This window comes from Rhopalosiphum maidis, chromosome 3 (genome assembly GCF_003676215.2).
Source record: "Rhopalosiphum maidis isolate BTI-1 chromosome 3, ASM367621v3, whole genome shotgun sequence".
Classification (NCBI taxonomy): Eukaryota; Metazoa; Arthropoda; class Insecta; order Hemiptera; family Aphididae; genus Rhopalosiphum; species Rhopalosiphum maidis.
In genome coordinates, this window is record NC_040879.1 from 48,241,297 (window position 1) to 48,266,857 (window position 25,561).

The 25,561-nt window shown below is 24.0% G+C and overlaps 3 protein-coding genes across 6 annotated transcripts; 1 reads left to right on the forward strand and 2 right to left on the reverse strand.

Annotated features, from left to right (window-relative positions):
* Nucleotides 1-3,406: 3,406 nt before the first annotated feature.
* LOC113559021 lies at nt 3,407-4,628 on the reverse strand. Its single transcript, XM_026964614.1, has 2 exons — nt 4,341-4,628; nt 3,407-3,774 (listed from the first exon to the last, which is right to left on the reverse strand). Exons 1-2 carry the CDS (start codon nt 4,626-4,628, stop codon nt 3,655-3,657), a joined length of 408 nt encoding a protein of 135 aa, XP_026820415.1. The 3' UTR covers nt 3,407-3,654.
* Nucleotides 4,629-9,383: 4,755 nt separating this feature from the next.
* Nucleotides 9,384-17,762, reverse strand: LOC113557444 (calcium channel flower). 3 transcript variants are annotated; one of them, XM_026962970.2, is made up of 8 exons: nt 17,554-17,762; nt 17,338-17,469; nt 11,220-11,340; nt 11,053-11,134; nt 10,847-10,972; nt 10,594-10,701; nt 10,329-10,444; nt 9,384-9,978 (listed from the first exon to the last, which is right to left on the reverse strand). In XM_026962970.2, exons 2-7 carry the CDS (start codon nt 17,338-17,340, stop codon nt 10,330-10,332), a joined length of 555 nt encoding a protein of 184 aa, XP_026818771.1. In that variant the 5' UTR covers nt 17,341-17,469; nt 17,554-17,762; the 3' UTR covers nt 9,384-9,978; nt 10,329. The 3 variants fall into 3 exon arrangements, with proteins under 3 accessions (XP_026818771.1, XP_026818769.1, XP_026818772.1); XM_026962968.2 differs by having other exon boundaries at nt 17,338-17,762; XM_026962971.1 differs by lacking the exon at nt 10,329-10,444 and having other exon boundaries at nt 9,391-9,978; nt 17,338-17,737.
* A 143-nt stretch (nt 17,763-17,905) lies between these two features.
* On the forward strand, nt 17,906-25,340 carry LOC113557443 (macro domain-containing protein CT2219-like). 2 transcript variants are annotated; one of them, XM_026962967.2, is made up of 8 exons: nt 17,906-18,127; nt 18,208-18,492; nt 22,175-22,330; nt 22,448-22,564; nt 23,599-23,702; nt 23,779-23,809; nt 23,901-23,974; nt 24,855-25,340. In XM_026962967.2, exons 2-8 carry the CDS (start codon nt 18,423-18,425, stop codon nt 24,939-24,941), a joined length of 639 nt encoding a protein of 212 aa, XP_026818768.1. In that variant the 5' UTR covers nt 17,906-18,127; nt 18,208-18,422; the 3' UTR covers nt 24,942-25,340. The 2 variants fall into 2 exon arrangements, with proteins under 2 accessions (XP_026818768.1, XP_026818767.1); XM_026962966.2 differs by having other exon boundaries at nt 17,906-18,492.
* The last annotated feature ends 221 nt before the right edge of the window (nt 25,341-25,561 follow it).

A 25,561-nucleotide genomic window follows, 5' to 3' on the forward strand; every position in this document is an offset into this window, starting at 1 on the left:
AGCGATTTCGTCCGAAAACACTTGTCTGATTTCCGCCGGATGAACAAATTTTGATCTTTGCCAAAAAACGTCCTTCAAAAATGCTAACGATATAGCCGACGTGTGTTTACTATTATTATAGGTACTATTTTCTTTCAACCCACTGTTTAACTGAATCCTATACGCACACGCATAAATGTATATGTATTATAATAATATCAGGTAAGTACATAGTTGACAGCCGACTGTTGCATACTTATATAATATGATAAAATGGTCAATAAAAGTGAAACAAACTTGACATAATTTATAAAAACAAAAATAATAATAATAAACAATGTATACCGTAAGGGCCACCCGTGGATATATTCGATGAGTTATTAAATGGTAGATATAAAATACAATTGAGAACCTTAACCTGCCGTGATCTACCAACCAGATAGTCTCTATAATGTATGTTGTCCATACATAGTTGTACATTGTGTACGTTGAGACGTTTTTTTGACATGCCCCGCACAGTAAAATTATATTTTAAAAATACTGTGGAAATATTGTTTTTTGAAATTAAAAAATATTATGATTTAGATCAATGGTCGGCAACTTATTTAGACTCTCGGGCCATATTCACGAATTTAAAAAAGTTGGCATGCCAAACAAAAATAAAAATTATATAAGTATTCTTAAATTATTTATTATGAAAAAAAAATACTGTTTAAAACTTTAAATTAATGAAATGTATTAATAAAAAATTCTTCATTCTAAAATTTAAAGCGAGCTGTATACAATAGCGGCGCGGGCCGGATTTTGGATTGTCAAAATGTTTTAAAATATTGTCAAAATATTTATTATTAATTTAATTTTAAAACTAATTATTATGTACATCTATTTTTTTTACTTCCAAGTAAAACTATTGGACATTGGTACTTATACAAACACATATTGTTTAATCCAAATGTATTTGGCGCCATATAAAATAATACGCAGACTTAGAGCCGAATATTAAACCATTATTCATATAGTAGCTTTGTAAGTATAGCCTGAAGCTGAGCTATAAAGTGCTGTCGGTTTCATTTTGGTTTAAATTTAGCCTGACGGAAGAAAATATAAAAATTATGTTTGTCGAATTAATTTAAAAATACTGATTCCGAAATAAGACAAACATTGAAATATTTTTTTGTTTGTCTTTATTTTTTTCTAAAGAAGTCGAAAATAATCACATGATTGATTTAATGAAATTAAGATCAATAAATACAAAAATTTACAAGATTCCGCAACATATTTATTTTAAAATAACCTAATAATAATTAAGGACCACCCTATTATATAGTAAGTATATTATAATATATATTCATATAGCCATTATGGCTAAGTCATTTAGGTAAGTACGATGGCTTTTTATAATATTTCAATTTAATATAGATATTTTTCCCATCATTCTTGGTGGCAATCTAAACATTGATTTAAAATCTACTTATAGCCGATACCGTAATAATTAAAAAAAATAATAATAAAATAATATTATAATAACCAAAAACGTATCTACGATTCCTCAATTATTCTTGCCGAGAAAAATATCTAGTACATAGTAGCATTCTACTATACCTACTACTTTGTACCTACATAAAGTTATATATATAGTTTTAAGTATATATATTTTTCAATTAGGTACCTAAGTACCTATAATGAATTATGAATATGTAAAGTAAATACAAACTAAAAATGATCATCGTGTCACAGAAAATTTGAAAATATCGTTAAAAGCTATCGTCTAAACACAAATGATGTTCTTAACTTTAATTTTGATTGATTTAGCTGAATTCAAATTTTCCATGTATGTGAGTTGCAGACATGCTCTTAATAAAATATTATCTTAATCAGAGATATGTATTTAGCATTTATTTTTTTGACATATTATTTTATATTTTATATTAAATTCTAAAATTTAACGATTTTGACATGTAATATATGTATAATTGTATACTTAATAAATTACAAATTGAATACGATACTACAGGACGTTGTTACTGTATGAACATTTAAATCTATATAGCATATAGCCATATAGGCAGTGGCGTAAATTGGGTGGTGCAAATGCAGTACTTGCACCACCAGAAAATCATTGAAATATATAATAATATATAAACAGGTACAAAATTGTAATTTTTGTGTATGTATTAGGCATTATCAATTAAATTATTATTCTATCTATATTCTAAAATAGTAAAATCAAAAATATGGTAATAATTCAGTACCTGACAAATTAGAATCAAAAATAGAACACATAAAACAAAATGACATTCAAAAAGGTTTCCATTAATTATAGAGACATTAAAAATATTCCGAACAATACCTACTAATACAGCAGGTTGCGAAAGATCTTTTTCTTGTCTAAAGAAGTTACAAACTTACCTTAGAACGACTATGAGACAAGAAAGGTTTAGTAGTTTAGCAGTTTAGCTACTTTGCAGCTCGAAAAAAGAATAATATTAATTTGGACTAAGTAATTGATGAATTCGTTTCGGGATTTATGGAAAAAAGACGTCGTCTCAACTTAAAATAAATAAAAAACATTTTTGACTTTTTTTTATTAATACAGTAAAATCCCGTTACAACGAACTCCAGGAGACCGAATTTTTTTCGTTATAACGGAAATTTCGTTGTAACAAAAATTCGAATAAGTTCTTTATAAGCCCTGCTTTTCGGTAGGGGGACTTCTTAACTTTCGTTATAACGGAATTTTTCGTTATATTGGTATTCGTTGTAACGGGAATTTATTTTATTATAATAATAAAGGTTTTACTGCTAAAATAATTCAAAATGTATTTATTATTTAAAGAAATATATTATAGTTTATAGGGAAGGATTTTACTTGGGAAGTTGGATTATTGGTGTGTTAGAAATAATTATAAGTTGAGAATATGCTACTGCACCACCAGAAATTGGAACCAATTTACGCCACTGTATATAGGTACTTCGGTAAATCCTATATATTCTAGTAACAATTAATGAAATCATTAACAGCGTTCGCACAACGCTAGCTGTTTCATACACTGTTATATAATACCTATATTTATTGTGTAATTTTATTTAAGTTTGTACTAATCGTCTGTTATCATACGCCGGGAAGAAATATTACTTTCCGTGCTGTCCATAGATAATTATTATGCAGAACAATTTTATTCTAAATAAATCACCAAAACGGTAGCACCAAAAAGTTATATTGTTATAATATACCTACATAACACAATTACAATGCCTAACGATATGCCTACCAAATTATCAATAATTGATAAAATAAATGTTTTAATCGATTAAAATAATAAAAATAAATGTATTTTTTATACATAATTAAATATTGTTAAAATTGTACGGAAATCCGCGACCTAATTAATTTTATTATTACACATTCCAACATTGCTACATTCCGCGTGGTAGAAGTAAGTCTATAGATACGTACATTCGTTTTTGGAGCTATACAGCACTTAGTTTAAGCGTATAGCTGTATAAGATTTCAATGCTGTTTGATGCCCGATGACTTTTTTTATATCCCTATAGCTTATATATACACATATACACCTATATACTTATATAGACATAGTTTTTGCTCGGCTTATAACAATCGTCACTAATGGTAGTTCAATCCTTTCTTTAACACCTTCCACGGAATATCGCTGACTAGTCTAGTATTTTCCTATTATTTCTTATCCTCCCCGGTAATGGTCCAAGAGTTCCTGCTTTTGTTTGTTCCATCAATATAGCCACATATTTGGTCACGGCACCCGGTAACCATCTTACCTAAAAAACGGTTACAAACATTTAATAATATTTAGTAGCATAAATATTTTGTATCCCGCATTGCTCCATTAAGACATTAGCCATTAAGTTACAATATTGCAATATTCGCCAATATTGTATACAATTATTGAAATTGGAAATATATTGAAAACAATTTTACTGATCTTATTATTACATTGAATTCCTACTGATAATATGATGGTTTCTTTAACACAATAATCAAATTTAAATAACTTAGAACACAAAAAAAACATTTTACACAATCGATATTGTAATTTTATGCTTGTTAACTATAAATAAAGCAGTGTAAATGGTCTCATCTTTATGTGGTTATTATTATACTTATAGTTATATAATAAGTTGTACTCAGTAAGTTAAAGTTGGTTACCTCGCTAAAATAAAATGTCTATTTTATTGTTTAACTATCATTATATAAATATATATATATATCTAATAAAAATCATACAGAAATATATAGAATTAAAAATTCTTTTAATACCTAATTAACAATTATTATGTGTAATAAGTAATAGCTAATAAGTCAATAACACTATAGGTACACTTACTCCATAGTTTTCCAAGTTCAACAAAAATCCTCTATGCTTGGGTGTTTTGATTGGTGCTTGAATACAATTGTTGTGGCCTGCAATGACGGGAGGATGAATAGAAGACAAGAATATCATTCTGTCATTAGCCACAACTTTTTCTAAGGATTCATCTGGACGTAATATCCTGGAACAACATACACATTTTTTTTTCTTTCGCCGTCGCTTGTTCTTAATAACATTTTTATTTTTGGTTTTTGTGTTGGTTAAAAGTTTGGCTTGATTTTCATTAATCAATTGTTCCGACATCGTTTTTTAATTTATTATTTGAGAAATTTAATTTACTTTACATTTAACGTTTATGAAAATAGATTTCAAATTTAATTATTTAAATTAAATTAGGTGTTATTTACATTCATGATGCGTTGCTATATAAAATCGAGTCTAGATTACCTATATTATATTTTATAGTTAATAACGATATATATTTTAAGTATCTATCTATTTAATTTCTGTTTATTTGTTTTGTTATAATTTATACAATTACGTTTAAAGTACCTTTATGTATACAATACCTAATAGGCACCCCCAGGGTATATTGCCCAGCACGTTTTAAGATATAGGTGCTGGTTAATAAACAGAAAATTATTTTTAATGTTCATAATGTTTATCTTCAAATGGGAATCGCATCTAACGCTCAACCACCATTAACATAGTTTATTATTGCAAAATTTAATTTTGTTTACAATTTGAATTTTGATTTCTTAATATTTGTATCTAACATAGATAAATAGAATAAGTTACTAAATATTGAGTAAATAAAACCTTCACTTCAAGACGTTATACATTTTCATCATGCTTAATTTAATAATATACAAGTTGATATTATGTAATATACTACTATGGACCCAAAAATTATAAGCACAGATTCAAGAATTCCCACATATAAAATAGTAACGATTTTATTTTTACCTAGTTAAGGATATTTATAGGGACATCAAATAGAATATTGACTGGTTAATCACGGTTGGCAACCTAGGAGGAAGAGATATCTACAGTATATTTATTGTACACAGACTTGTAAATTATTTGAATACTATATAAAGTCAATTTCATTAATTATTTTTCACAATTTGATAGACATTTTTAAAATTAAAAAAAATACCATATAAGATATGGTAGAATAAGATTCTATCAGGGTTCTATATTGTAATTTTTTAAGAAAAATGAAAATCTAATAATTTTATTAATATTAGTTGAAATTGATGTATAATGTATATGCAATATGTGAACATGTATTTACCTCTAAATAATCAGACATGTTAGTCAAGGTGGATACATATATATATATAAATATCCACCTTGGTTATAGTATTTATGTAATTGTTAAAATCTATGGTCAGTAGTAACAAATACTAATGATATACAATATACATTTTTATCATAGTAAGTATCTTAATACTTTTTCAAAAGTATTTTTTACAAGACTGATTGTAACCATACTTATTTTTAACAGTAAAAACTGAAAAGTTAAAATATTGATTGTATAAAACTTCTAAAAATATAAATTAATCTATCATTACTTAAAAACGATATTTCAATTTTTTGTAGGGGCGTTTATTTTAAATATTAAGAATTCTAATGTAAAAATTAATTTAAACATTTTAAGTCATTTTCATCTAAATTTTATGAACAAATCAATTTTTTTCAGAATTTTGTTTAAAAGAAAATAAAAGAAAATAATTAATATTTGTTCTATAATGATATTATGTACGTGCATGCTCAGCTTATATTTACACAAAAATCTATTCACATGAACTTATAAAATTGCCTATATTGAACTCCTCAATAATCATATTTCTTAATATACTTACAAATCCATGGCACATTTAATAAATGGATATAAGAAAAAAAAACATATTTTGTACTTATTGACGATTATTATTATTAATGATTTTTATTATAGCATTTATAAAAACCCATAAAAATAAATAAATTCATTATTTACTCAAAATGCATTTAATAGATTTCTCATAGGTACAACACTTGCACATTATAGAAAAAAAGTTCATATGAATATCATTGTTGTACTAACTACATAGTCTTTTGTTATAAATTAAATCAGTTAACTAATAAAATATCAGACATAGTCTGTGCATTAAATGCAAGAAAGGTAAAAATGTAGTTTGAGAACTTTTAATTTGAAAAAGGCTTAATACATATTATATACCATAAATTGATTATTTAAATTGAGAACGCAAAATTATTTGAATTTTTAGTAAATTTTCTTACTACTTGCAGACTGCTAATTTGTTAAATGAAAAAAGATACTGAAGATAAAATAGTATACTATCTTAAACGTCTTCTTACAAAAGTTTTTACAATTAATACAAATTGAATTATAAAAATGTAAGGTTATATAAGAAGTAACATGGGTTTATTTTATGTACCACATTATATAATTTAATTGAATCTTATTATTAGTTATTTTAAATATTACAAATATATTTTTATCTTAACTTCATCAGAATTACCCATATTAAAGCCAATATATAAAATCAATTAAATCTACCAATGTAATAAGAGTAGGGATAGTAGTTTTAGAGAAAAATAAAGGTATAAGAACAATTAGTAAATATAATATTCTTCTGTTGTTCATAATTGATAATAATATTTTTTGTCATCAGGTAATTGCATCTTACTAATCTTACACTAAACAGAAAAATTGTGACTATCTTAATTCAATTCATGTCTTCCTAGAATATTTATCAAGTAAATACCAGTATTTTTTTCACAACTTATTGAATACTTATTTAAAATTATTATAATTTATATAAGAATTGCACAATTTTCACATAAAATAACCACTTAACACTTAAATCATATTCACTGTTATCAAAAAAAAAAACTCATACAGTAATAAAACTAATATTTTCAACTCAAAAGGAATTTTAAGTACGTAATACATAATATTTTTTTCAAATACATTTATGTAAATTACAAAAGATTGATAAAATACTTTTTTTACCAATAATTTGTTAAAAATAATAATATAAGGAAAAATATTTTGGGTATTGTAAATTAAAATATTAAAATATTAAATCATATAGATAAATTATGGCAAGAATATCCAAATGTGATTAATTGTTCATGAGAAAAAACAAATAAAATAAATAAAAATTCAATAACATTTGAGTTTAAAAATGAATTAATGAAAAAATGACATACTTTATTAATAAATGTATCTTGGAAGTTGTTGATATTATTTATTATATTTTTATGATCTTTAACCTTCGTATAGATACATTTTATATAATTAATATTATAATGGATACAGTCATAATGGTGTATACAGTAATAACAACCTCAAATTTATGTATATTTTAATTGAATACAGTTAAAATATAATTCTAATTATTTATTTTCTAAATAACTTTTTTAATGTCACATTAAATAATACAATGGTTAATATTTTGTTTAAATACTGATGAAAATATTGTTATAAAATCCATAAAATATGTAGTAAAGTATGCACGAATAGTAATGGATTATTATAGTCTTAATAAACTATACTATTGTGTATAAATTTAGTAGGTAACATATTTTTTGCCAATTACACAACAATTTATAACATTTATGTTTACAATGAATATTAAAATAGTTAATAGTCTAAACTTAAAACTAAAACTATAAATAATAATCAATGTTTAACTATGACTTAGTATTCAAAAGTCAAATTAATTAATAGATAATAAGTTTTTGCCTATATTTCATGAAAACAATTAATTTCTAAAGGCTACATTCAATTAATATGGTTTATTAAAAATAACAATAATTCTATAAAAAAAAAGGAGTTAAAAAGCTTCCATAAAGTTTTTAAAATTTAAAGATATTATTACAGTAATTATATTAATTAACTTACATATTATAGTATATTATTTTTAAGGAAAAAACCCAAATTCTCTATATATTTGTACTCGCATAATTGATATTATTAACAGTTAGGAAATGATAAGTACAATTCATTTTTTATTCATTTTTAAATCAACTAGTAACATTCTAGAAATAAATAAATGATAACTAACATTTGTATAGTTTATGTAGTGAAAATATAATTATTATTTTTTACTCATAGGTATTAAAGATATGATATAAACTGTTAGATAATTAAAAAATTGTCTTAAAGTATAAAGAATTTAATTTTACTTTTGCTCATCAGAAAATATTACCAATAAATAATTAATACATCCATTACATATATATTTTTTTAATTAAATTTTAGCAATTATAACCATAAGCTGAAAGATATATTTTGTTACGGGAAAGTATGATACGTTAGATTTTTTTGAAACATGTATTCTTATTTATAAAACATAGTTTTGTTGCTAAGAACTTGGGTGGTCATCTATCCAAGAGCAAGCAATATTGGATAGCGTTTAACCGCAGCAACCTTCCAGTGACTGCAGTCAAACACATTAAGCCCAATTTGTTTAATATGATTGAAGGAATAAATTAATTCTTAGTAAAATATACATGGATTTTAGATATTATCTCATATCTGTAATACCTAATAATACATAATTGTATTTAAACACATTTCTTTATTTTAAATAATTTATTTATTAATACATTTTAAATGTAAATAACGATAATATGAAACATTACATTTTCATAATTTATGTTACACTTTAATAATTTAATTAGAAAAACAGTAATGAAATCATGAACATATTTGTTTTTTATTTAATTAATTAATTTTAAGAAAAACATTTTGTTACTTGAAAAATTATTATTATTTTTTAATAATATTGTTTAAAACAAAGGGTAGTTTAATATTTAAGATTTCCATAATATATAAACTTGTTTATATTATATGATAAATATTATTTATCAATAACAGGAACATTAAAATGAGTTATTAAGGTGCGAGCATATTCTTTGGAAAATTCACATAAATTAAATACTTAAAGAAAAATGGTAATAATAAATAAACAAAATATTTAAAAGTAGTTTAAGTTACTGTATAAGTAACCTAAAACTTATTCAACTAGGTAAATAATTTTAGAATTACAAATTATTAATATTGGATATAATTATCATAAAAATGATTCAATAGAGATTCTGCAGTCACTTGGTTAATGTTATATTTATATTTTAGCAGCAAAAATTTCAATATCCTATTAAAATTGTTTTAAATCATGACAACTAAATTTATGTATATTAATGGCATGCAACAAGATTAATTAGTAAAATTAGAATAAATATTAAGATAATTTTATTTAAGGTTTTATGACATATATGCGAAAATCTATTATACAATTGAATGGGATGAAATGTAGAGGAATACTATTAATGGAGATCAATACATCTATAGAAAGATACATATTGAATCAATTTAATAATTTTGTTGGACTTGATTACCATAGACAAATGAGTATCATCAGTTAGGAGACCATGGTATATTGGAATGCATGTGGATAGTGATTTCAATAAAATCACTTGGGAACCAATAAATTAATTTTAATTGGTTTTAGTGAATTCTAAGGTTGTGATATACATATGTATACATCTATATATATGTGAATATTTTCCACTAATGTTGTATATGTTTCATGGCTCTAATGTGGATGCTGTAGTTTTCATTTGTTCTGCTGGTGCCCTATAACAAATAATTGAAAATAATTATTAAAATCATAAATATACATGCATTTATAAATCAATTTCAAACATAAAATTTAAATACAAAATAGTTAAAATTTTAAATATTTAACAAAAATTACATTTGATTTTAACGTGCAATTCTTTTAATTGAAATTTTTTTTTTAAATTTCTACATTTAATATTATTGTAGTAAAATAAATCTTGGGTTACTACAGTAATGAATTATGAAAACTAAATCTATAAGTATACCAAAATCCTATTTATCTATTTATGTGGAATGATTGGAGCGGATGAACTACCAGTAAAATAAGCAACAATAATACACTTTAAAAATTTAGTTCAGTTTGCCTTAAGTGGGACGCCACACATCTGGATCTTCCATTAAAGTTGTGTGATGTCCGCCCATGGGTTGAGAGACGTTATCAACGGGAGAAGCAATAGCTCCCATGTCTTCCCTAGATCCTCTATTTAGTAGTAAGTATTGTAACAAACACAAAAACAAAAGCCAGTGTTCTTAGAACAATTATAATCAAACACAAAGTAAACAAATATTTAACATATTATTTATATAGTTATTATAAAACGTGTATGTAGAACATAAATAAGAACTTACTTTTTTCCAACTGACATGAGACCATACAATAAACCAGTACAAAATACTAAAGCACTGGCTATTAATGTACTTGGGCCAAAACATAAAAGCAATGGTACTAAGGATAGCCTGAAAATTACAATGTAATTTAATGCTAGATTAAATATTTTCAATATTTCATAATTTAACATAAATTATAATTTTTTAGAGTTAATAATGCATTAAATAGTAATTAGTAAAAAGATATTTAATAAATATAGGTGTTGTTTCTTACCCAGCATATACAATAGCTCTAGTCCAATAGGGTTTATTTTCAGCGACATCACTGACTTTCTGCATATAATCAATAAACACACATAGAAAAGGTGCTTCTAGCGCAATTAGTAAAATACCAAGAAGTCTAAAATTACACACAACTTGATTAATATAAGAATAAAATTTACAAAAAAATATTTAATAATTACTACTAGATAAACATACAGTTGTAAAATTCCACCAAATAAACAATCGGTGTTTAAAAAAATTAATCCAAGTCCATTCCAAATACCAGTGAATAAATTAACTGAAAAGATATAACAATTAAATAACAATAATAATTTAAATTATCTATTATGAAATATTTAACAATTATTATCAATAATACATACCAATGCCAGCAAATGTTCCTAATGTTCTACTACCATATTTTAAGTGCCAAGGAATTTCATCTCTATTTTCACCTTCATCGCTAGCCCTTTTCCAAAGATTTGTGACTTTATCTTCCATAGACTATTGGAAAAAAAAATATTATTAAATAAAATAAATTATACATAAATTAATTTACATGAAATACAATATTATTTTTCATTAAATTAAAAAATTATATACTTGTTTTTCTAAATTGCTTAACCATTATGTAATATAGTTATGTAATATAATAACATAGACCAGTTGTAAAAAAAATGCAATACTCGTATTATGATATAATATTCATCACACTCTACTGACTACTATAGATAAGTGTTGTGTTACCTACATTCAGTTTTTTTACTAGATAAAATCAATATATGTTATTTCTAATTATAATGGTTGTTGTACAAAATTGAAATATTAAAGAACAATGATTACATATTTTAATTAAATTTATTTTAATGATAGTAAAGTGAAATTGTAGATCAGTTCTTCTTTAGAACTTTATATTTCACACAACATTTTAAAGTAATTTATTCTTAATTAAAATATATAAAATTTTACTTTAAGCATAATAGCATAACATATATATATATATTATGCTTTAAATAAAGTCTTATAAAAACAATTATTTTTGTATACAAAAATATAGGTACATTATATCTATTCAATTGAAGTTAATAGCAATAAAAAATATATTCCAACAAAAAGTTTTTTACCCTTACATACATACATATTTTTTATTTATTGATCTGAAACAGAATTTATTTTTAATTTGTACTATTCTATAATTTGAAGATGTTATATCCAAATTTTACCCATATTTTCTTACTGAATACTAAGGTATAACATATCAAATTTTACTTTATGAAGAATCCATTTTACTTAATTAATTTTAATATATAAGTACATTAACCTATGATCAAGTTTAAAGGTTAAAATATTATTTAGGGCACTTCAGAAGGTGTATTTTTGGTATTTTTTAATTTTGAAGTAATTTATGAGTATTTTAATATTTATGACTTAAAAATGCTTATAATTTTCTTTAAAAATACAACATCATCATAACAATATTCTTACTTTTAAATATGATAATGAGTCAATTCAATTTAATATTAAAAATAACAGAACAAACCAATTCTTCTTAACATAAAATTTATTACGTAACATGTTAGTAAGATGGAGATACATGCTGAATTATCTAGTTTTCAATTAGTCTAATTAATTTTGTGATAACAAAATATATTGTTCAATCAAAATATACATTTATTTCGACTAAATATTCCTTCCAAGGTTACCTCAGATAATTAACAGAATAGAAGAATTTTAAATACTATTATTTCGATATTATTCAAATCTTTTGGAATAATCTTAACAGAATAACATTTTTAATCACAAACCAGTAAGTGAATTAATTGAAGGTCTGTAATGATATTTAACTTAAAATAAAACTTAATAATTAAAAATCTATTTTGTTCTAAATATTGTGACTATAATGATATAAGAATTATAAAAATGAACAGCAACATTTTTACTTTAAAATACATTATTAATATGTACTTTAAAATGCTTCAATAATTATTTTATACAAATTCCTCATTATTCAATTGAATTGTAATATAAATATAATGCAGATATGACAAAAATAATATAATTTTTTTTTAATTTTATCTTTTGTTCAATATGATAGTGATTATAATTAACATCTTAAATTTCACTATGATTAGCCAAAACAAAAAACTAACAAATTTAACATATATTATTCATCAATTTTCACAGAATGTTTTTAAAGTATTCCAACAACAATTATAAATACATACATATTTTTTCTAAAATATGATAAATTAATTAATCTAAACAATACATTTATTTCAAACGATTTCAGTCATATTTTATTTTACATTATTTACATATTTCATGAATTTAATTTATAATACTAAAAACTAAAATAATTTGTCAATTTATATTAATAAAATTATTAGTAGTTTATTAATATTATACTTTGATATTAGTACTCATAAAAATAAAGTCTGTATGTATAACATTTAATGACATTTAACAAATTTATCTTAATGACCATAAATAATTACCACATATCTATTTTTTTTCGACAATTATTTAACAAAATTTGATATCAAAATGAACAGAAAAACTGATACAAAAATAAATGTATTTATTATCATTAACAACAGCACTTACAGTATTTAAGTTTTTTGACAACTTCTTAATCAAACCAAAATAATGCATAAAACATCTACTAAAATTTAAATTTAAAATTAAAATTTTATTCTTGATTTTCCTATCAACATTTTTTTTTGATTTATAATTAAATTACTTTATTGCAATGCATATTAATATGAAGTATGGACCAACAACATCTTGTGATGTAGAATGCTCATTTAACAGATTTAAGGGTAAGATTAAATCAATATATATTCATTTTTTTAAACATAAAACATTATATGATTAGCCATTGTTTTACTATGCATTATTAACATTATTAAATATTTGAATTAATTGTATTTCTTAAAAAAATTATATTAAAAAATAATGAATTTAATTCATTTTAACGTATATTAAATTACATATTTTGGAAATTTTAATTCCAACTATTGTTATAATTATATTCTGAATTTAAGAAATTTTTCACTGCTGTCAGATTACAGAATAATTAAATGTATTTAAATTTACTTTAATTAATAATATAATTAATTTTTATTTATTATTATTGACACAGCTTTGTAATTGTTTCAAATTAAAATTAATAAAAGGTTTCAAAGTAGCACCTTTAAAAATGTAATTATTTTTAGACACAAGATAAAAGTTTAATAGAAATACAATACAAATATAATTGTATATATATATATTTATTTATTACATTACATATAAACTAGAGAGAAAACTTTTGAGTATATTAAGTATTGATACAATAATATCAAACGCTCTTAAATTGTAATAAGATTTTAATAACTAACAAATAGGTAGGCAATAACAAAACTAGAATAGTAGTAGAAATATAAACTTATTTTTAAACTGTATTTCTTAGTATTACAAACATCATCTGACTATAATAGTTTAGTAAATTCAACTATAATTAAATTTAAAGATAAGAACATTATCTGAGTTTGTAAGTTGGCTTTTTAAAAAATTAAAATTTTTCTATAATAATAATAATGAACATTTTTAAATTATATTTTACTCATAGTTTGTATAAAAATTAACACATTGTAAAACAGACAATGTACAACGCAAATAATGTTTTTAACTTTAAGTTTAGTAAGAGGTCAATTCATTCTAATATAAGTTAACAACTCGTTCAGCTGAACAAAAGTTTACTACAGTGGGTGTAGTTCAAAAACTGCAAGTTTAAAAACAATTTGGTATTTATCTAGTATTTATAATTATTATATTTTAAACTAAATTAAATGCTATTAAAATGTCCTATGGATAAGATAAATAGCAACTAACATTAATTAATGATTACCAACATCAAAATAAAATTTTAAAAATACTCAATTACCCAAAAATATGCATCAGTAGAATATCTATAAATAAAATGTTACAGGCTAACATTAAAGAAAATTAAAAGTAAGGAAATTAGCAATTCTAGTATGATATCTATGTTTATTAAATTAAAATTGTTAAAATAATAAGAATTATTTTTAGCTATGTGGAACACATTTTAAAACACATACATTAAATATATAATAAATAGTAAGTACATGAACACTCAAGGCCGTAACTGAAAAAAAAAATTCGGGGAAGGGGGGTCTGGACCCCTGGACCCTTCTCCAGTTACGGCCTTGTACACACTTTTGAACTCTTTTGAATAAAACTTCACAATAACTTTAAACTTTAAATACACATAATAGTTAATAATTCCTATTAACTAGACAAAATTATATTACATATTTTTAAAAGTTAATATGATGGGTAACTTTATACATTTTTACACAATAAATCAATGTTCAGGATGATATATAAACAATGATGTTTGCTATTACAATATTTTCTAAGGCATGATCTACGTTTGTTTTTAATTGTAAATGCAAAATTACAGAGATATGCCAATGAAAAAGGAGTTAAAATAAGGTCTAATTTTGAAATTAATGGATACTCTTGCTATTGCCTTAATTAAAATTCTATTAATACTTTTTTGTGAATTTTGGTGTCAAGTGTGAAGTCTACTGTTTTAAGTGAGATAAACTTATCTGATGTATTAATAATTTTATTATAATTAAATAGCTGACTATTAACTTTTTATAATAAAAAATAATTATGATTTTGTTTGGTTCATAAATACATTTCAAAATAGGCAAAACAAAATAAATATTCTCTCCTTATAAAATACATAAATGATATAACCAAGGATATAACACTGTTTTCACACTTGAAATTCATTGTTATAGAAGAATGATGTGTTAAAGTATTTTCAAATTTGTATGGTTGTAATATTTATTTAATATTAGTTATTATACATTGATAATTGATATTTACAATTTACAGATTATTATTTACATATTATAATGAAATATGACCGGCTGTCTGTTACTATATTTATTCTGATACAACAAAATGTACACTATTAATTTATAAAAATTATAGATTTATTATTATTTTAATCAACTTTGTTGATAGTTACAGTAAGACATATTTATTTATTTTACTCATCAAATGGTAATTGATGCTTATTGTTTGATCAAATACTGTAAAATCAATAGTTGATTTTGTAGTCAAAACAAATTAGCATAAAACACATTTAATATATTTTAAATTTAGAAATATATATGAATAACTTAGGATTAACCCAAATTAGGTAGAATATAAAATATTTAATTAAATAACAATGATACTATCCAGAAACTATGTAACATGCCAAATAATAGTAATCAAATCTGACATAGTATTAAAAATGTGATCTATTAAAATATAACTATATTTCTCCTTAGTACAATCAGTTATTACTTTTGGTATTGAATCTGGAGACAGACTTTTAATTCAAGCTAAAAACAACTTTAAACAAAATTATTAAATATATGCTAAGGTTATTAAAATCTTTATAGTATAGAACTCAATTTACTTTTACGTATTTAATTAATAAGTAAGCTTTTTAAAAAAAAATGTATAACTTTTATCGTAAAATTAAAAATTATAGTTGCACTTGTGAGCATGAACATAATACTAGGTACCTATAAAAATATCAATGTAATTTAAACAAATTGTTTAGTCTTTTGGACTTAAAATTTGTATTGATATTGAAGTAAAGATATGTAAATCTCTAAGTATTAATATTAACTAATATAACAATCATTACAGCTTTAAGAAAACTTTAGTAAAATTAAAATGAAAATCTATAACTTTGTAAATTAGGTATTTTTTAAGTGCTCCTCACCTTCCATTACAAGCATTTCTTATAGGAAGTGACTTAATTTTTGTGCTTTAGTTAAGCAATATGCACATTACCTAACACTTTATTTTATAAACATATGAAATCTTGTGGGTATAACATAGTGCACTTTTTCGGAAGTTATTTTGTTACATCTCAAACTATTTATCGATAGGTTATGAGTAGTTTGGTATATTTTTTCAACATTAAACAACGTGCCATCTGGTGAAGTTAGTAAACAAATGTCTAACATATATTCTATTTATCATTTTAAATTTAAATTAATTAATATAAGTACCTATAATTTATAGGTTATACACCCACATATTTTGAATATTATAAAAAACTATTACAGTATTGATCTCACAGATCTTAGTAAAAAGTCCTCGAGAAGAAATTGAGTTTAATCAAGGTATTTTTACTATAATGGTATAAATATATAATACTATTATAAATTTGGGTATTATCAGGGAAATGTAAACGTTTATTTCCCTCGCAGTTCATTGTCTCACACAATTTTGCCAATGCATGTTAGCCTATTTACACAGGATGCTCAAGTACCTACTCACTACATTCAAAACAAAAATCAATAACTCAGTGTAATAGCGACAATAGTAGGTAATAAGTATGTACAACAATAATGATAATAAAACCCCGAGTCAGTGAACCTACTCGAGTATCGGCAAAAGCAAATATTAATACGGACTCACCATGGTCGAATCGCGCTTGTGCGTGGGCGGGCGGTTCTAGTAGCTGGGCTCGAGTGGGCGCGCAATCGTATGCGGGTCCGTCGGCAAACGGGGTGAAAGCGGGTAGCAGAAAGATCTGAACCAGCGCGGATGCTGCCGATGAGTAATTATTTTTACAGTCGTTGTGTGAAATAAAAATGCGAGTAAAACAGTTATTGACAAAATTACAGTTATTACTATTGCAATGAGTACGGCTAGCTGAATACTTCGGCTGACAACGGAAAGGTATGTGTGATTGTGAATCGTGAACTGGACTGTGGTGGTAGTGAGGTCGTCGTCATCGACGTTATCGTTTTTATTGCCCAAGATAAGACCTCCCCGACGGCAGCTGCTGCTGCTGCTGCTGCTGCTGCAGCGACGGCGGTGGCAGTAGCAGTAGTCTCCGGTCGCACTAGTGGCCCGTTTGCAGAAAATTGTACGCTCGTTCGAATCGGTCTCGCGACTGGCCGCACGTTATCAGTACGATTGCGTTCTGTTATCGCCTTATCGAGGAATTTCACCCATGCAATGCGTAATATATTAATAAAAATAATAATTATAAATGCTATATGATATTTCGGTACACCGTCATCGTGTAAATACCCAAGTTTCGCGACGCATTAGATAAATATTAATAAATTAATAATAGTTATTATTACCGATAATATAATATTACTATTATTATTCTCCGTTCGTTATCGTTTCTATCGGCTTCGCGTCGCTTTTCTCGTGTCATATCGGTTCGCGTCGACTCTGTCCGTCCCGGCCGACGGTAAATATAGTAATAATAATAATAATAATACTAACCGATTATTAAATTATTTTCGTGTATACCACCGTGTACGATTGTAGTTCTACATCAAATTCGTCAGTTCCACGGCGGTTTTTGTTCCCACTCATCAACGGAGGTTTCCGGTACTGCTTTTCTGTCACTGTTGTTGCTGCTGCCCGGCGCTCGCTCAGTGTGTTTGTCGGCGTCCTGTTGGAGTTTGGTCCGATTCATTGCTACGCTGGTACCCGGCCGTCGTTTCGCCGCCAACAATTATTTTATTTGGATTTCTCGTGAAATGGCTACGATTAACTTGGATTCCATTTTACCATGGCCGGAATACTTTAGACAGGTCTTGAACAGCACGAGTAAGGATCACGTCCATATTATTTTTCAAATTGTCTTTCCCCGCCTCGACCGCCCGTCTCTGTACATCGCGCAATTGCGTCGTTTTTGTCGACGTAAAACTGATAGGTCCCGAACATGGAGTAATATTACTCTATGGTCCCGAATCACGTTTTTCGATCGATTCCGAACTGGATTTTCACATAACAACCTACTCGATTTGCATCAAACGTTTTGTAGGTTAAGAGGCTCTATGATTATTGGTTATTCTATGTTTATAATCATTATTATTACTTATTATTATTGCTAGCGATATGTCATCACGTATCATCCTCATTGCTAATAAAATATTTATGGTGATTTAATTTTTAATTAGAGTAGATACGTGTGATTTTTCAAATAACTAGTGTAGTGGTGTTCCTGATATGCATTGGAACATCAAGTCAAAAATACAAATGTTATACGGACAAATTAAAATACTTGTTTTTAGTTCTTACATACATTATCTCAATTGATTTTATTTAATTATTATCATTATTTTAATGTTTAATTGAAAAAACAATATATCACTTTAAAAAAATTCAATGTACTCGGTGATAGGGTTATTGATTTGTTGAGTAGGTACAATACCTATATTTTTTTTTTTTTATAGGTTGTCTACTATCTAAATGAATTAATATTTGATAAAATAATATATAATATTCATATGAGCTACCTAATTTAATAATTATTATTAATTCAAAAGATATCAAAAGAATGAATACCATTTTCTATTATTTGTGTTTTATAAAATAACTAATTAGTTACATACAAATCTACTATTCTATTACTTAAATCATTATCATTGCACCTACATCCTGTCTTAAAAGAGAATAATCAGTCAGTCAATCAATTGTTGTCCATTACCCTGCATCTCCCACCAATGACCTGTACTATTGGACGATCCCCAAATTAAATATAACAATATTACTAAATAGGAATAATAGTTGAAAATGTTCATACGTTGTCTTCAGAAAACATCGGCTTGCAATATTAAGGAAATTTTCTGAAACCGTCAGTAGGTATGCGCGAAAAGTGATTATTCTCTTTTGAGATGGGATATAGTGTACTTGTTTCATGTGGTTTAAATAATTATGTTTTTACCAAACCAAGTTTGGAAAAAACTCTTTTACAGAAGAATCTTAATAATAAAAATACATCATAATCTCAGGACTTTGAATTAGAAAAACATAAGCATCAGTAGTAGATAATCAAAATTTATGACATACACAAAAAAAGATAATAAAATCTTGGCTTGTGATATCATGAAATAAAATTGGTACTTAATATCACAAAACATATTTAATTAAGAAAAATAATTATTATATTAGTAAAAATGGTAAATATTATTTCTATAATAGTTATAGAGTATGTATTATCTATGTCTAACAAATGTAAACCAGCAAAAACTGTTTTGCGCAGGAAAGAATCAAGAAAATGACAGTCATTATTAAGAAATAAAATTTTAACCACATAAAAAGGAGCACTTTGGCTCTGAAATATTGTTTTTAATTTTTCGATATTGGAACACCAATAAAAGTTCATTAAAAAAAATGGATTTTGAAACAATAAGAACTCTTTTTGTATAAATGATATAAAAAAAATTAAAAACATTATTTCTCAGATAATATTCTCTACTATATTATATAACAATTTAAAGTCTTAACTATCACTATAACCTATCTTTGGAAAAACAGTTTTTAAAATGTTTTGTAAAATGGAGACAACACATGCAGTTATAGCGTCCTCTTAGTATTAGCATAATACGTATCGCAGGATAATGCAATAAAAAATGTTCTCTTAAAAAAAATTTTCTTTTTCTTAAAACTTTTAAGAAATTGTTTATTATCAATGTTTATTGCATAAAAAAATCACAGGTCTTTTGAAAATAATCAGAAAATATTTATAACTATTTTATAAAAACTTATCAATATTTGTTTACTTAATGCACTTAAAATTATTCAAATAAGTACTTGAATTTGAAAATTTTTACATACCTACCTTTTACAAATAATAATAATAAAAATAAAATAACATTTTTAAGTATCTTCTGCTTAAAAACTAAAAAAAAAAAAAAATGCGAATTTAAATCAGTTTAAAGTAATTTTATTGATATTATTTTATAAATAGTATAAAAAGTAAAATTAAATTGCTAAAATAAAAGTCTACACTATTGACTTAAGATGTTCACTGCTGAATAATGCCAATTTACATCACGTTATTAAATATTCCAAATTTTTTTAACTATTACAGTTAAGCTATTCGTTTTCATCAACATCCTATAAGTATTATTATTTTATAAGTGTGTACATTGATATTTAAAATCTTAAAAAAAAATTTTAAAACCCCAATTTATTAATGTTACAATAAGTATACCTAATATACAGCAATTTTTAAATTGTTTGATTTCCTAGAAAATTTCCATTGAAAATGATATTTTTAAATATTTTTACCACTTATCAAAATGTTTCAAATTCATTGGGCAATAATATTATTTTTATTTTTGTTACTTATTTTACCATAGAAATACACATCTATCATTCTATATTCAATCACTCTTTTTAATAGATCAATAAACTATTTTTTAATTGTATTAGTTTCATTTATGACTTGTTAACATATAAAATATATTAAATGGATATGTATCAAATCAGATTTCAAATATATATCTTAAGGGCAGTAGTAGCAGTATAGATAGCCATTATACAATAATGCTAAGCCGGGAATTTTATTAGAGATGCTCAAAATAGAGTTATTTAAGGACCTGTTTATAGGACTGGATTAAATAATTATTACATGGTTAGTTAAGTTGAAGACATTTCATCTGAATGTCTTTTTAATTTTAAATTCAGTGTGAATTTTTACCTATTATAAAATTTATAGTTAAGAATAACTGTAGTATCTTGGAGACTTAGTTTGATATTTTAATTTTGAATAAATTAATGATCGATTTAAGATTTCTAAAAAATGAATTTTTAAAATGTTCATAATTTACTTTTAATCAAGATATTTAAAAAAAGCTATTAATAATAAACTTATCTTTAAATTTTATAACTTAAATACTTGAAAAATGTAATTAGTAAAATATAAGAATACAACAATAATAATTTTTTATTTTATTTATTTAAGCATGTATTATATATATATATTTATACATATTTATGAATAAATGCTAAGTGACTTTTTAAAGTATAAATATTAACAGGAAAATAATAATATACAGATAAAACAGTCAAGTATATGATTATTTACTTTAGCTTTAAGCTATAAAATCAGCCTTCTGAATTTGATATATTATAGAAATAATTCTACACAATTGGCCTTACCAAAAAACTTGCCTTAAAACCTACATTTTTCTTGCAAAAAGTAAAATTTTCTTAGCTATTACAGACATTTCGGTGAACACTATACAATTCAAAAAATGTGATTTTGTTGATTTTCTGTTTAGTTTATTGTTTTTAATTAGTAAAATAATATTACAATATTATTATATATTTGTTTTCGTTTTAAATAATGTATTTTTATTATGTACATTATACCATTATTAACTATTTAGTAGATAATTAATCTTCATAATAATAATTAATTGTAGCTATTATATTTATGCATATTAACTATATTTAAGTAAATATGATTTTGTTAACAAAGTTATTGCTGCTTTTACAGGTAAACCAGCATTTTTGAAACCCATTGATGGTCCAAAACCAGAATTTAATAAGGAGTTAAATGAAAAAGTATCTTTGTATCAAGGTGATCTAACAAAATTAGCAATAGACGTTATTGTCAATGCAGCCAATTCTAAGTTAGCCGGTGGAGGAGGAGGTAAAAATATATTATAATTATATATTCTATGTTAAATTATAAATAATTGCATTGCATGCCAATATTTCAAATTAAATATTATTTATTATTTACAATATATATTTAAATGTATCATAGTTGATGGCGCTATTCATAAAGCTGCTGGTCGAGAACTTCTGGAGGAATGTGCTAAATTAAATGGTTGTAAAACAGGTTGTGCCAAAATCACCAAAGGGTACAAACTCCCAGCAAAATGTAAGTCGATAAATGCATTAATTATATAATACAATTAAATTGTAATCTATCTAATATAAACATATTAAATAGTAATTATTTCTGCATATAAAAAAAAAATATTAACTCCAATCAATAAATTACTAGAATATAAGTTAACCATAATTTAAATGGAGGACAATCTTTATATAATTATTTTATCAATACCACTGATAATATAATGGTATCTGATAAATTCAAATACAATTCAAATTTTTATGTTATTTTAATACAAACAAGTTATTAACTTATAATTTAGATTTTTTAGCTAGTTTTATATTTTTATTTTACTTAAATGCATATAGCTACTAATGAGCTCTGGTAAGCTTTTCGTTAACAATATTTCAAATTATAGTATGTTTAATTTATAATGTTTCTCTTAACACATAATTATATTGCTTTTGTATATGAAACTCCAATTACATACTGATCATGATCAATATTAAGCACAAAGTTGTTCACATTTATTGGTACCTTTCCAGTCAGTCACTTTTATTGGAATTATTAATTCAAACAATGATCATATAAAAATTTATTTATTTATGTATTCACATGCTCAAATCCTACTTTAAAAAAAAAAAATTAACTTCTATACTAAATAAATACTAAAATATTATTTTAATAGGTACTGTTTGATTTATTTTTTCAAAAGCATTTTAAAGTTGTAATATTTAACTAGCTATAGTTCACTTATAAATGATAATATCAATAAAATCCTATGTAGTGATCTGGATAATATTCTTATCTTAAAGTTTAATGATAGGTAAATTTACTTTTATGTTAAAGCTCTTAACATAAAAAGAATTTTGATAAATGCAAATTTTCTATTTTGTATGAATGTAAGACGGAGACATCACGTATGGGTGTGGCAACTGCTTAACTTTAAAACTAACTATGCTTACATTAATTATGAACTCATAAAATATTGAACTACTAAATAAATTGTTTCAAAAAATTATTTTTATTTTTAATTTTATTCTATTATTTATTTGCTTATTGTTAATTTATTGTTATAGATATTATACATACAGTTGGACCAAAAGGAGAAAATGCAGAAGAACTGCAATCAGCTTATCAAAACAGTTTGGATTTAGCTGTTGAAAAGAAGTTAAGAACAATTGTAAGTATTAAAATATAGTTAAAATATAGTAGTAATTTTTTTTCTTTTAATTATTACTTGATATTTTTAATTTCAGGCATTTCCATGTATTTCTACTGGTGTATATGGTAAATTTGACATATTTTATATATCTTTTTACATAGTTTCAATTTTAAATTAAAATTTAATGTTTATTTTTAATAAATATAAAATTTTTAGGTTATCCGCAAGAAGAAGCATCCATTGTTGCCTTGAAAGCTATAAGAGACTTTTTAGAGCATGATCATAACTTGGTAACGTTTCAAATTTTTACATTTAAATTTATATTATTAATAAAAGCTCTTAAAAATTATAAAGTTGAAAAAAGCTCATTCCAGTTAAACTATTAAAATATATATACAACATGGGTAAAATAAAATATTCAGATGATTTTAAACACAGTCTATCATATGCAGTATGCACAATATACTAAATTTACTTTCATAAGCCAAAACTGTGATCTGATCTTTTATTATTTAAAAGAATTTGATATGTAATCCTCAGATCATCACAGTTATTATATTAGAGTTCATTACCTCTATTTCAATTGTATAATCTAGGAGCAGTATCGGATACAATTAAGTCTCATTTCCCAAAGTATTGTTTTTAATAATAATGATAAAAGATATTCTATTTTATTTATTTGATGGACAAATTTAAAAAAAAAAAGTAACATATTTATGTTTAATCAAATTTTTACCATAAAAAATGTCTTATTTCAGCATTCTTTTAGCAAATATTGAATAAAAGTTGAATTTAAACTCAAATTTTTACTTTACATTAAGTGCTGTTATTGCTAAACAAATAATATAAATATATTTATTCTAATAATTATAAATAAATTGTTTTCAATATTATTCATGTATATTGAATAAATGTTTTCAATATTTTAAAAATAGAAACCATCATTATTATCATCTTTTTGTACAGTTATAAATGTATGTAATATATTTTAATTGAATTATTGATATTATTATCTATATTAATTTTACTTTTAGTGTTAAAAATTGATTTAAATTATGACTAGTGCCTTTATTATAGTGATATAATAAATGATAATTATATTAGTAACTTATTAGTAAGTTTTATTTTTGTACACTAAAATTTATATATTGTATTAACATTTCTTTTCAGATTGAACGTATAATATTCTGTGTATTCCTTGATACTGACAAAGAATACTATGAGAAGTATCTACCGTTATTTTTCCCTCTTGAATAAAATTAATATCATGTATTGTAAAATATACTAACTTTTTTTACAGCATTAAAAGTAATCATTTATACATTGTTTTAATTCGTTTTCCTTTTTTTATATTATCAATATTGTAGTGCATTAATACAGTATGTTAATTGTTTAACTTTAAAAGCATTTAAATATATATCAATCTCATTAAATTTGTATTTTTTTTTTAATTTGTATTTATTTTAGAATTCTATTTTGTTGTAATGTATTTCAAAAAAAAATTCTATTTCCTAAGCCCATGACTGTTTATGTTATAAGTGTTTAAAATTATTACCCACTAATACCCGGGTCACAAAATACAAAGTTCATACATCTATTACAAATGAGTTAATATTGTACGTTATATTAAATATATTCAATAATAATAGAAAAATAGTAGTCTGTGTTATGTATTATATCTCCCAGAAATTAAATTGTTGATGTGATATAACTTATATTATCACAGTTAAAACAATATGTTAAAATACATGTAATGGGTTGAATTTACTATTTCATGAAATGTTTATTTTTATTTTTTAAATTTCATTTCATATCTTATTATTTTATTAGAAAGATGTATAAATACCTGATATTTTTTAAATTTCATAATAGAATAA

Bases quoted from the DNA above. Each gene is read 5' to 3' on its own strand.
- LOC113559021 (XM_026964614.1), bottom strand. From the start codon at position 4,628: ATGTCGGAACAATTGATTAATGAAAATCAAGCCAAACTTTTAACCAAC. The intron at 3,775-4,340 runs GTAAGTGTACCT...ACCGTTTTTTAG, and splicing joins TGAACTTGGAAAACTATGGA to GTAAGATGGTTACCGGGTGC.
- LOC113557444 (XM_026962970.2), bottom strand. The intron at 10,702-10,846 runs GTAAGAAACAAC...TGTAATTTTCAG, and splicing joins AGAGCTATTGTATATGCTGG to GCTATCCTTAGTACCATTGC. The intron at 10,445-10,593 runs GTAAGTTCTTAT...ACTACTAAATAG, and splicing joins CTCATGTCAGTTGGAAAAAA to AGGATCTAGGGAAGACATGG.
- LOC113557443 (XM_026962966.2), top strand. From the start codon at position 18,423: ATGGCTACGATTAACTTGGATTCCATTTTACCATGGCCGGAATACTTT. The intron at 23,703-23,778 runs GTAAGTATTAAA...TTTTAATTTCAG, and splicing joins AAAAGAAGTTAAGAACAATT to GCATTTCCATGTATTTCTAC. The intron at 23,975-24,854 runs GTAACGTTTCAA...ATTTCTTTTCAG, and splicing joins TAGAGCATGATCATAACTTG to ATTGAACGTATAATATTCTG.